The 13,561-nt window shown below is 40.2% G+C and overlaps 1 protein-coding gene across 1 annotated transcript in view; it reads left to right on the forward strand.

Moving 5' to 3' along the window:
• The window catches only part of CTNNA2 (catenin alpha 2), a 1,382,498-nt gene that overhangs the window by 1,060,587 nt on the left and 308,350 nt on the right, over positions 1 to 13,561 (forward strand). The window contains exon 8 of the mRNA XM_070379403.1: positions 7,371 to 7,451. Within this exon, the coding sequence (XP_070235504.1) occupies positions 7,371 to 7,451 (81 nt within the window). The remainder of the gene's footprint in view (positions 1 to 7,370; positions 7,452 to 13,561) is intronic.

The following is a 13,561-nucleotide window of genomic DNA, read 5'->3' on the forward strand; positions in this document are numbered from 1 at the left end:
ACTGCTTTTCGTTTCCTTCTTATTCAGCTAAGACAGGGAGTAAATGGATGAAGACCACACACTTAGGTTTAATTACTAGGCAGTGGTGTAAAAATGAAGATGGAACTCTCCCTTCGCTTCAATTTGTTAAACTATTTTTAGTTTATAGAGCCTGGAGGGTTAGGGAGGGAGAGTTGTGTAAGGCTTCTGGTTGATTCCCTGGAAACTACAATTTGCTCATGATGACCAAATCTTTAGTTATTTAAAAATATATCCACGGACCTACTATGCAAAAGATATTCATCTGGTGTTTCTGTCCCTTATTTAGCCTCTTACAGTATCCCAGACTAATTGTTTAAAATGAACTGTCCCAAATATCCCTTCCTTAAACAGAAGTAACTTTTCCTTTAAGAATTCTAGTTTTTGGCAAGGTTTTCATATATTATCTGCGTGAGTAGAGAAAGTCAAAGTCCAGGTGATCTAAAAATAGTTTCTGTGTATTTTCCAAAGCAATACTTTAATTTTTTTCCCCACAGTAGAAATACTTTGCTAATTATGCTGAATACTATTAATGCCTTTTAATGTTTCCAGCACACTGACACCAGGATTGATTGTCCTGCTAACCCAGTCAAGAAGACAGGGCATATATCATGCTATCCATTGTGCTTATGAGAGAACTCAGACACAAAAAACGGGCAAATCTTTAGTCCAAGATCACAGAACCTAATAACAAAGGGCTGACACTATGAAGCAAGAGTCTTTTTTGTTTATTTGGCCTGTCTCAGTGATTGGCTTCTTGTCCAATTTAGGTTGATAATTCAACAGTATTTCTGCTGCTGCTGCTAAGTCTCTTTAGTTGTGTCCGATTCTGTGCGACCCCATAGACGGCAGCCTACCAGGCTCCCCCATCCCTGGGATTCTCCAGGCAAGAACACTGGAGTGGGTTGCCATTTCCTTCTCCAATGCATGAAAGTAAAAAGTGAAAGTGAAGTCCCTCAGTCATGTCCGACTCTTTGCGACCCCATGGACCGCAGCCTACCAGGCTCCTACATCCATGGGATTTTCCAGGCAAGAGGACTGGAGTGGGGTGCCACTGCCTTCTCCCCAAAGTATTTCTACTTGGGTTCATAACAGAGCACAGGGGAGTATGGAGTGATGGGCTACTGTCCCCATTTTCTATGTAAATCTGAGCATTGAGGGATTATTATCCTTGTCCCAACACTGGTAACATTTAAAGAAATCAGTGCTAACAAAGGGTCAGCAAATGGATGATTTCAGCTGGTGGCCCCAATTCCCTAACTTCCAGTCCTGCCTTTACTATTCCCCAGCTGCTCTAAACCAAGAAAACAAACCCAAGTCAACTGCAGTTTTTGAATTGCCTTCAGCCAAAGATTTGAAAGCTGGAGATACTAAATTGCAAATATTATACAAAGAGAATCTCAACCGCACAAAGGTGGAAATGCTAACATCCCTGGAATCCTCTGAGCTTGCAGATCAAACTATAGTTTGCTATAATCACCCTATAAGGAAGTTCTTATAAAAATAACTTGTCTTCATGGTAGTCAAACTGATCCATTCACATGGTAGAGAAAAGGCTGGCCATTCCACCCACTGTTGTCCCAGTACCTGCCTTGCCATTTCTTGTCCTGGTGCTGCTTTGACCTTGCCTCTTTCCTATCTGGGCTTCCCTGGTGGCTCAGACAGTAAAGAATCTGCCTGCAATGCCAAAGACCTGGGTTTGATCCCTGGGTTGGAAAGATCCCCTGAAGAAGGGAAGGGATACCCACTCCAGTATTCTAGCTTGGAGAATCCCATGGATAGAGGAGTTTTCCTATTCAGATTTTGCCCAGGACTTAAGGCCAGGCTAAATCCTCCCATCCCTCTGTGATATTACTTGACTTCCCAAATGCAGCATTTTCTTCTTCTGAGCATCTCATTTAGCCCTGTAGGGAGCTAGTCTTTTTGCCTAGTTGTTAGTGCTGTTGGTCGCATGTTGGGATCACTCACTGGATTAGAAGCTCCTCGAGTGTAAGGCTGTAACTTGCTTTTTGTGTGTCCCCCCTCACCACCTCCACAGTGACCAACATAGTGCCTTACACCTTAGGAACATGTGCTATATGCTTAGTTACACGTTATTGAAGCCAGGTAGAATATGCGTTCCCACAAAACGTGTGTCTGTAACTACCCTACTTACAATCTTAAACATCTCTATTACCCCTGGCAATAGAGTTGCTGGATTTAGCACATAAAATTACAGAACACCCAGTTAAACTTGAAATTCAGGTAAATAATGACATTTTAAAAAGTATAAATACATCCTTTAATTTGCTAAGATTTAAAATGTAAAAATGTTACCTGACCTGTACGTACATAGGACACTTCACTGGCTTCACCTGAATCCTGGTCCTATCAGAGCTTGACTTTATTTCAAATTCTGATATTTGTTCAATGCTGATTTTTTGGCATTAATTTTGAGTTTCTAAAGTATGCATTAAATTATTATTTACCTTGATTCCTGAGTTCTTTGATGACCTCTTCCTCTTTATACCTGAGGCAGGTGCCTCACTCCCCTCACTCTGGTCCTAGGTCTGGTCTAATCCTTATGGTCTCCTTTGTGCAACAGTGATAAGGTTATGTCACCAGCAGAATATAGTGAACCCAGAGTCTGACATAGTGTTTATTCAGTGATTATTTTATGTATTCTGTCTTATGTATTACTTTATCTATTATGTATTCTGTCTTGACTTTTATTTTTACATTGGAAAGTTCAGTGATCTGGTCTGCTTTTCTCATTCAGTTCAGTTCAGTTCAGTCACTCAGTCATGTCCAACTCTTTGTGATCCCATGAACTGCAGAACGCCAGGCCTCCCTGTCCATCACCAACTCCCAGAGTCCACCCAAACCCATGTCCATTGAGTCGGTGATGCCATCCAACCATCTCATTCTCTGTCGTCCCCTTCTCCTCCCACCCTCAATTTTTCCCATTATCAGGGTCTTTTCAAATGAGTCACTTCTTTGCATCAGGTGGCCAAAGTGTTGGAGTTTCACCTTCAAAATCAGTCCTACTAATGAACACCCAGGACTGATCTTCTTTAGAATGGACTGCTTGGATCTCTTTGCAGTCCAAGGGACTCTCAAGAGTCTTCTCCAACACCACAGTTCAAAAGCATCAATTCTTTGGCACTCAGCTTTCTTTATAGTCCAACTCTCATATCCATACATGACCACTGGAAAAACCATAGCCTTGACTAGACGGACCTTTGTTGACAAAGTAATGTCTCTGCTTTTTAATATGCTGTCTAGGTTAGTCATAACTTTCCTTCCAAGGAGTAAGCGTCTTTTAATTTCATGGCTGCAATCACCATTTGCGGTGATTTTGGAGCCCCCCAAGATAAAGTCTGACACTGTTTCCACTGTTTCCCCATCTATTTGCCATGAAGTGATGGGACTGGATGCCTTGATCTTAGTTTTCTGAATGTTGAGCTTTAAGCCAACTTTTTCACTCTCCTCTTTAACTTTCATCAAGAGGCTCTTTAGTTCTTCCTCACTTTCTGCCATAAGGGTGGTGTCATCTGCATATCTGAGGTTACTGATATTTCTCCTGGCAATCTTGATTCCAGCTTGTGCTTCCTGCAGTCCAGCATTTCTCATGATGTACTCTGCATATAAGTTAAATAAGCAGGGTGACAAAATACAGCCTTGATGTACTCCTTTTCCTATTTTGAACCAGTCTGTTGTTCCATGTCTAGTTCTAACTGTTGCTTTCTGACTTGCATACAGGTTTCTCAAGAGGCAGGTAGGTGGTCTGGTATCCCCATCTCTTGAAGAATTTTCCAGTTTCTTGTGATCCATGCAGTCAAAGGCTTTGGCATAGTCAATAAAGCAGAAATAGATGTTTTTCTGGAACTCTCTTGCTTTTTTGATGATCCAGCAGATGTTGGCAATTTGATCTCTGGTTCCTCTGCCTTTTCTAAAACCAGCTTGATCATCTGTAAGTTCACAGTTCATGTATTGCTGAAGCCTGGCTTGGAGAATTTTGAGCATTACTTTACTAGCGTGTGAGATGAGTGCAATTGTGCAGTAGTTTGAGCCATTGCCTTTTTTGGGATTGGAATTAAAACTGACCTTTTCCAGTCCTATGGCCACTGCTGAGTTTTCTAAATTTGCTGGCATATTGAGTGTAGCACTTTCACAGCATCATCTTTCAGGATTTGAAATAGCTCAATTGGGATTCCATCACCTCTACTAGCTTTGTTCGTAGTGATGTTTTCTAAGGCCCACTTGACTTCACATTCCAGGATGCCTGGCTCTAGGTGAATGATCACACCATCGTGATTATCTGGGTCATGAAGATCTTTTTTGTACAGTTCTTCTGTGTATTCTTGCCACCTCTTCTTAATATCTTCTGCTTCTCTTAGGTCCATACCATTTCTGTCTTTTATTGAGCCCATCTTTGCATGAAATGTTCCCTTGGTATCTCTAATTATTTTAAAGAGATCACTAGTCTTTCCCATTCTATTGTTTTCCTCTATTTCTTTGCATTGATCACTGAGGAAGGCTTTCTCATCTCTCTTTGCTATTCTTTGGAACTCTGCATTCAAATGGGTATATCTTTACTTTTCTCCTTTGCTTTTCGCTTCCCTTCTTTTCACAGCTATTTGTAAGGCCTCCTGAGACAGCCATTTTGCTTGTTTACATTTCTTTTTCTTGGGAATGGTCTTGATTCCTGTCTCCTGTACAATGTCACGAACCTCCATCCATAGTTCATCAGGCAATCTGTCTGTCAGATCTAGTCCCTTAAATCTATTTCTCACTTCCACTATATAGTCATAATTTAATTTAGGTCATACCTGAATGGTGTAGTGGTTTTCTCCACTTTCTTCACCTCACAATTGTTCAGTTTTCAAAGTAAATTCTTAATTACTCTCATGCATGGAAAAGGCTTAAGAAATCTCTGATTCCAGAATCATGGTCCAGACCTCCATAAAAGTGCCTGTATTTTGAAGGCAGACATCCTATTTCCAAGGAGCAAACCAAAGAGAAAAGAAGCAGTTTTGGCTAGCAAGTTAGTGTCTCACCTAACTTCACCAAGCACTGAAGTTATACCCACTATGTGACAGCTGCCTTCAGATGATAAAGCAGCACATTGTTTTTCTCCATATACTTTTGTTTCTTTGGAGCTAATATTATGCTGATATTTCAGAGTTGTAAATGTTAGTCAATTTCTTTTAAGCTCTTTCTACTTGTAAAACTTCAGAGTGTACATCTGAGAGGTCAGCATTTGAGTTCAAGGAGTGGAAAATGGTGATGGGAATTTGTAGGATTTTTAAATGATTAAAAATGTATACATATGCCCTAGTTTGGGCTTTTTCATGAAAATGCTATAGGATTACACATCAACCAACCATTCATTCAGAGGAAAAAAAGTAATTAAGCAAGTTTTAGAAAAGAGTAACTGATTTAAGTCTGTTGTTTTTCAGTCACTAAGTAATGTCCGACTCTTTGCAACCCCATGAACTGAAGCAGACTAGGCTCCTTGTCTTTCACTATCTCCTGGAGCTTGCTCAAATTCATGTCCAAAATCTAGGTATATGTGAATCGGATGTGTATGTTTCAGCCTTGCACATCCAGGATTTTGCCAATGAAAGAGAACATCTAGAGATCTGTCAGATGATATTTTCTGTAGATCCTCAAAACATATCCTGTGAGGCACAATTTATGACCTGGGATCTCATTTCATCATATACATAAGTTGCTGCAGAGACCTGCATGGTTTTACAGAAACTGAGTATAAATAGGAATTGGCCTACCACTGGGAACATAAATAAATTTTTAAGGTGTTTGACTAATGTTTAGATAATTTAATAGATTTGACAAAGATTTGGGGGACTATTTTCTCTTCAAAGGAAGATAATGCCATCCATAAAGTTATACAGAGCTTTTTTTTTTTTTTTACTTTGATTTAATTTTTAAACTTTACATAATTGTATTAGTTTTGCCAAATATCAAAATGAATCCACCACAGGTATACATGTGTTGCCCATCCTGAACCCTCCTCCCTCCTCCCTCCCCATACCATCCCTCTGGGTCGTCCCAGTGCACTAGCCCCAAGCATCCAGTATTGTGCATCGAGCCTGGACTGGCATCTCGTTTCATACATGATATTTTACATGTTTCAATGCCATTCTCCCAAATCTTCCCACCCTCTCCCTCTCCCACAGAGTCCATAAGACTGTTCTATATATCACTGTCTCTTTTGCTGTCTCGTACACAGGGTTATTGTTACCATCTTTCTAAATTCCATATATATGCGTTAGTATACTGTATTGGTGTTTTTCCTTCTGGCTTACTTCACTCTGTATAATAGGCTCCAGTTTCATCCACCTCATTAGAACTGATTCAAATGTATTCTTTTTAATGGCTGAGTAATACTCCATTGTGTATATGTACCACAGCTTTCTTATCCATTCATCTGCTGATGGGCATCTAGGTTGCTTCCATGTCCTGGCTATTACAAACAGTGCTGTGATGAACATTGGGGTACACGTGTCTCTTTCCCTTCTGGTTTCCTAGCTTTTTATCCATGGGAATGTTGTTGCTGCTGTGTTTTTTTTTTTTTTTAAAGATAATGGAGGTTCTGTTTGGTTTGGTTTGTGTTACTACAGAAATAAAAATTGGAAAAAAAAAAAAAAAAAAAAAACCAAGGGAGTGGAAAGAATAGAAACTAGTTAAACTTCCAAACTTCCTGTGAACAATTTATCAAATACCATTACTATTATCTTTTGCTTTTGCCTCTGCTTGTTATAGTCATAAGGGGAATTTTCCCTCTGGCCTCAAGCTGTGGGTTCCTTCTTATCATGTTTAGCATTCCAGTGCATGGCAGAACAGAGATTAAAACACTATGTTTTCTACTAAAGCACCTCTTTTTATTTTGATACAGAAATTACAAAAAGACTTATGATACATTAGTATAAAATTCTGATTATTCTTTTTCTAGTTTTGTTTTATTATCTCAATAGTTTTCTATTCAGAAGAAATATATAAAGGAAAAAAACCCACTTGTATTTGAAGGTAATAACAAAAACATCCTTGTATCTACTTAATTGTTGAATGTCTGGAGAAAGGAATAAAACATAAATCTGCATGGAGTTGAACAGACATATGTGTAACCATCTTGAGAATGTATTGATTTTCATCAACTTTTAATCTTTATTTCAGAGAGATTAACTTTAGAGATCAAGTTATATTAACTGGGTATTGAAAAGACTCCTTTTTTTTTTTTTTTTAATGGCTTGAACTCTACAACTCAAGTGTGTTTCTTAATTTTTTTTAACCTTTAATGTCACTAACATTGAATTTTTCTAAATCTGAATTTTTTTTTTTCTTAATAGACTGGAAGAAAAGAAAAAGGAGATCCTCTAAACATTGCAATTGATAAGATGACCAAGAAAACAAGAGATCTAAGGAGACAGGTACTGTTTTGCTTTATAAGTGCCTGGTATTAATACTTAGTGGTGGTGTCTAAGAATGTCCTTTTTCAGACCTAATACTTAGCTTGCTGTTCTTTATAATATCTACATATACACAGAAGCTTTTCATCAACAAATCAGTCTGCTGAGCAAACAGATATAACAAGTGCAATAGTGGTGGTGATGAAAACAACCCCTAAGTCAGGAGTGGCAGACAACGAGGGGAAACCCTCACACTGACCAGACACAATCTTCCTAGGTGGTAAAATTTCTGCCCTTTACATACAGTCTTCAGCTTTTCAGACCTAGGGATGTGAAGAACCAGTCTCTAATTTCTGCTAGTTCTTACTAAAACTCCCAAGGCAATCAATGAATAAACAAGAGTGCCAATGGTTAATGTGAAACACAACTCTTAATCTGATGGGCTAATTAAGGTCTCTGACCCAGTGTATTTCCTTGGGGACATAAATCTAGGGGAAAATTTGCTTATCAGATGGTTGTTTGGGAAGCAGGGAAACCAAGCAAGGAAAGGTAGCTGGATGATTTAAATGGCTAAGGGCATCATTAGCCTGAAGGGTCCATGTTAGGGGAGGGGGAAGGAATCTAGTCAGGGTCCCTTTTCATTTTGAAAATGCTGCATGAACACAAGTACCCGTTTCTAGTACATCTTATTTTCTGTGTTGCTATGGTGAGCTCCACTGTCTTCTGTAGTGTTCTTTTCCTGGAAGAAATGGTACCATCCATTAAGGAACTCCGTGATTTCTGCCTCAGAGGCCTTATCTCTTGCTGATAGCTTCTACATATATCCATCTCGTTCATTAAGTGTTGGTCATCTGGGACCAACCTCTGCTCTGAGGCAACACCTGCTTTACTTTCTGTATCTGTGAAAGCTGAACTGTCAGGGCTGCATCATCTATCAATAATACTCATCCCTGAAGCATGTCAAGTAAGAGATTAGCAAACTTTCTGGGCAAAAATGGCCAAGGAGCATCTTAAAAAATGGTTTGAAGGAAAGGAAGACACTGCTTCAAATCACTGCTGTGGAGCTTCTCTGGGCTATTTTCAGGTTATCACCAGAAAGTACAGACACACTGATCTGGTGTTCTCTAGAAGGTATCACAATTAGTTAATAAGCTAATTAAGCTCTTTGAAAGTGAAAGTATTAGTCTCTCAGACTCTTTGTAACCCCAATGGACTGTAGCCCACCAGGCACCTCTGTCCATGGAATTCTCTAGGCAAGAATACTGGAGTAGGTAACCCTTTCCTTCTCCAGGGGATCTTTCCTGACCCAGGGATTGAATCCTGGTCTCCTGCATTGCAGGTTGATTCTTTACCATCTGAGCCACCAGGGAAGCCCAATAAACCTTTAGAGGAAAGTGTTTTCTTTTTATTTTATCTTGAAATAAGGGAGAATAAAACATTGTCTTCTTACGCATTAGTAGGTAATATTAAGAGAGAGTATGACCAGGTCTGCTTCTCCTTGCCTTCTTAGACTATCTTTCCATACAAAGTCCCCATCTGATAGGAAATGATATTGGTAGAAAGAATTGGGATTGGAGATGGTAGACAACAGTGAGTCAGGTGTCTGGAGCTCAGGGTTTTACTTCTAGCGTTGCCACTAAACTGACCTTGTGACTGTGGATCCTCCATCTCTTGGTCTCCTCTTACCTGTAAAATAAGAAGCCAAACTAGGTCTATAAACTCTTTGAATGAGTCCATTTATTTCCTCTGCCAGAAGTCCTAATGCCTGATACTCACAGGTTTTAAAAGTGATGGGAAGGGAACAGGCTTCTCTAGGGTTTGCCTTTGGCTGGATTGTCAACCAGGCTTCCCAGGTGGTGCTAGTGATAAAGAACCTACCTGCCAGTGTAGGAGATGTAAGAGATGTGGGTTTGATCCCTGGGTTCGGATGATCTCCTGGAGGAGGGCATGGCAACCCACTCCAGAATTCTTGCCTGTATTTTGCCAGCATTTTTGACAAAGGAGTCTGGGGGGCTATAGTCCATAGTGTCACAAAGAGTTGGACACAGCTGAAGCAACTTAGCACATAGGCATACAGGTTGTCGACCAGGCAAAGTTCATGAAATGAGTCTTCTTACCTCCCTCTCTAGGTCTTAATAGGGACAATTCTTTTACATTCTGGAACCAACACTTAAGTTCTCTTCACTCATGGCCTGTCACAAGAATTTTTTTTGTCTTACTAGGAAGGAATGGACAGTAGTTTTTACCTTGATGCTACAATTCTCAGAAAAGTGTTGACTCTTTTTAGCTTTGGACAGCAGTGAAATTTGAAGATGGACTTCATGGTACAGGAATTGTAAATGCTTTGGTGACAAGATCTTTGAAGAGCTTCCTTTATGGTGGCATTGGAAGGAATATGTCATGCCCTCAAATCATTCCATGTATAACATTTTTTTTTCTGCTCACCTTTCCTAGAGATTGAGAGGACTAAGGGTGAGAGAGAGCTGTTTTACGATAATCAGATCCAACAGTTATGGCATAATTTAATACCACATCCCTGAATTTGACTCAAACAGCCTTCTCTTCCCCAATATGCCTTTATAGAACTAAGATGGTCTCCATCTGTCAGTTCTATCCCAATCCATATGTTGGAATATTTTAATCTCTTTTCCCCATCTCTTCTGTTTCTCCATGCACACCTGTACTGGTACAAAACCTTGCCTGAGCTGAACAGAAGCTACCTAGCATTTCTGCAGATAGAATATGCAAGGAATCTGATTAGCTTGGCTCAGGTAGATGTTCAATTTAGATGTGGGTAGATGTGGGTAGCTAGTTAATTCGGAGAAGGCAATGGCACCCCACTCCAGTACTCCTGCCTGGAAAATCCCATGGATGGAGGAGCCTGGAAAACTGCAGTCCATGGGGTCGCTGAGGGTCGGACACAACTGAGCGACTTCACTTTCACTTTTCACTTTCATGCATTGGAGAAGGAAATGGCAACCCACTCCAGTGTTCTTGCCTGGAGAATCCCAGGGACAGGGGAGCCTGGTGGGCTGCTGTCTATGGGGTCGCACAGAGTCAGACATGACTGAAGTGACTTAGCAGTAGCAGCTAGTTAATTGGATTAACAAAATTTGATCTGAGTCTCTGGTATGTGATGGCCCAGGGCCCCCCTGGTGGCTCAAACAGGAAAAAAAAAATCTGCCTGCAATGCAGGTGACAAGGGTTCCATCCCTGGGACAGGAGGATCCCCTGGAGAAGGGAATGGCAACCCCTTCGATATTCTTAACTAGAGAATTCCATGGACAGATCCTGGTGGGCTATAGTCCATAGGGTTGCAAAGAGTTAACCATGACTGAACAACTAAATACACACACAATGAATGCTAGTGGTTCAGATGAAAACTGAAACATTTTCTGTTCCTTTAATTATGGACAGGCCTTTGTTAGAAAAAATTCTAAGTGAAAACCCTCAGCGATCCAACTCTAGTTACCTGTAAACCTATATTCCTTTATACAATATTTAGAGAAATAAAATCACAGGCTGAAATCAAAGAAAAATATTTCTGATCACTTTCATAAGTTCCCACCCTTTGGGCCTCCTCTCTTTTCCTCATAGCCCCAAGGTTGGGCAGTGTTCTTCAGAAGGTGACCCTGGGCTTGCAAAGTTCTAGTCACCAAATTAAAAAGAAATAAAGTCGATTATGATCATTATCTTGGACTTGCCTAATGAAAGAAAGTGGACTTAAATTTGTAGACATGTGAAAAAAAAATCAAGTAATTGAATAAAAAGGATTTCTGTTTTAGGTAGAATTTTCTAGTAAGTAGAGCTCCTTTTTTTTTTTTTTTTTTTTCCCAGGCAGTATGTCCCTGGGAACTGGAGAGTCGTAAATTGTGAGAAAGGTTGCAGGAACCCAGGGGCATTATTTTAACTGATTGGCATAGATCCATGTTGCCAATTAACCCCAAGAGAGTGGGCAGTGGTAGAACAGAATCCTTTTAGGAGTATTTTGTTTGGAGTTAAAAATGGATTTAGGGGAATATAACTGCCAGCTTTAAGCATTATGTTTTAATTTTAGAGCTGTGGGCACAGTATGCCCCATGTCTGAGCTATTGTCACTGCTGTGTTTCTGGAATCAGCCCATTGTAAAAACAAAAGCTTTTGGCTGAGTCCCTGCTTGAGTACCTAGTAGCCCACATGGTCTATTTATCCCATAGAGAGGGCCCAGTTGGTGTCTGCCAGCTGCTCCTCATGCCCCCCTTCTATATGCCACCTGTGAACTATTCTAGGCATGGCCTCTTGGTTTTCCTTATGCTTATAGTGATGTTGGTTTATCCTGATTGTTACTGTGGTCCTTGTGTTAGTCTTTCTCTCCCCCTAAGTTGATAAACAAATCAGGACTCAAATGTTTTCCTATGAGAAGCTAATAAATAGTAATCATAACATGTTAGTGTGTTGCTAAACTTAGCAGCTCTCTCTTATTCCTCAAACCAATCAATGGCCTAATTCTTATTCCATCACCCTTAATAGTCATCACAATAATTCCAGCAATGAGATGCAGTGTCAACTTGAGAAAAGTGTCAGTTTTGCTGTCACAATCAAAACATGCATAGAATGCTTTTACACTGGAATGCAAACTTAATAGAATGGATTATACAACAAAGGATTAAAAACAAATGAGCAAAACTTGTCACTGGATGGTTTGTTAAAGGTCGATTTATCAACACCCTGCCTCCAGATAGGACTTCAGAAAAAGCTCACTAGATTAATAAGAAATAATTACAGCTAAAGACTCCTCAGCTCTCCCTTTTGTGACCCAGTTCCTTACGTAAAAACTGTGGCTAAAGGTGGGCTGTCATCAGCCCAAGTTTGTAAAATCACTGTCCATGAAAATGTAAACTAAATTATAGCTGACATGTATGGAGTCTTTACATTGTGCCAGGCACTGTTTGAAGTTCTTTCTATAAATGGACTGCATGTAATCCTCATTCAGCTCTATGAGATAGAATAGGCTGTTTACAGATGAGGACATGAAACCAGGTAATGAACCCAGGGTGACACCAAGTGGGGATGCCTGGAGGTCCCTGTCCAGGCAGTCTAGCTATGGGGTCTTGGCTCTTAGCCCTTCTCCATCCTAGCAATCCAAAGAACTAGCAGATGCAGTTGGGTCCCCCATATGCTATTCTCCTCTGGGGGAGGCAGTGGGGAACAAAGACGGTTCACAAAATATGTAGAGATGCTTTGTGGTTTTCAACAGCACCTTTACTATTGTGGGGTTGGGAATGGCTGAAGAAATAATGAAAGTGTTAGTCGCTCAGCCGCTGTGACCCTGTGAACGCCCCTGCCAGGCTCCTCTATCCATGGAATTCTCTAGGCAAGAATACTGGAGTGGGTAGCCATTCCCTTCTCCAGGGGATCTTCCTGACCCAGGGATTGAACCCAGGTCCCCTGCATTGCAGGCAGATTCTTTACTGTCTGAGCCACCAGGGTTGGGTGACATATATGTAATTCAGACAGAAAAAACATCTGCAGTGCATGTTGAGAATAGGGTTCTAGTTTGTGATAGGATATCATCTCTCAGGTCTCCAGCTGTTATGGTTCACTGGATCTTTTTAAAAACTGCTATTATGTTTAGGTAGCTGGCTTCTCAAAGCATGAATTATAGATGTTCCAAAACATTTACAGAAAAAAGGAATTTTAAGGCATTCAATTCTTTTTCTCACATCTGTTCATGATGGGGCCAATTATTTTTAGATTCATTGTAAGAAAACATTTTGAAATCATTTATTTCCAGACTTGAAGCTGCTTTTCCTCATAAGGATTTGAGGCTATCTATATGGCTACAATTTAAAAATTATGAAACAAAATATTGATTTCCTCCAAACCTTGAGGTTTGTGTTCTTCACACTGAAAACCTATGTCAGAGCTAATAATCCTGGTCAGATTGCCTTGCTTCTGTAAACATGTAGAGACCAGAAAATGATCATACAGCAATTGGTGTTTGAAATACAGAACATAAGCAATTCTGGGACAGCTGAACACAAATGGCATCAGAAACACCAAAATCAGAATCAAAGAGACCAGAAGGAGAAGGGCAGAGGAAGGGGAGGGCATGAGCACTCTGAAAGGCTGTCTCTGGACAAGCCCTTTGA

Source organism: Bos mutus, chromosome 11 (genome assembly GCF_027580195.1).
Source record: "Bos mutus isolate GX-2022 chromosome 11, NWIPB_WYAK_1.1, whole genome shotgun sequence".
NCBI lineage: Eukaryota > Metazoa > Chordata > Mammalia > Artiodactyla > Bovidae > Bos > Bos mutus.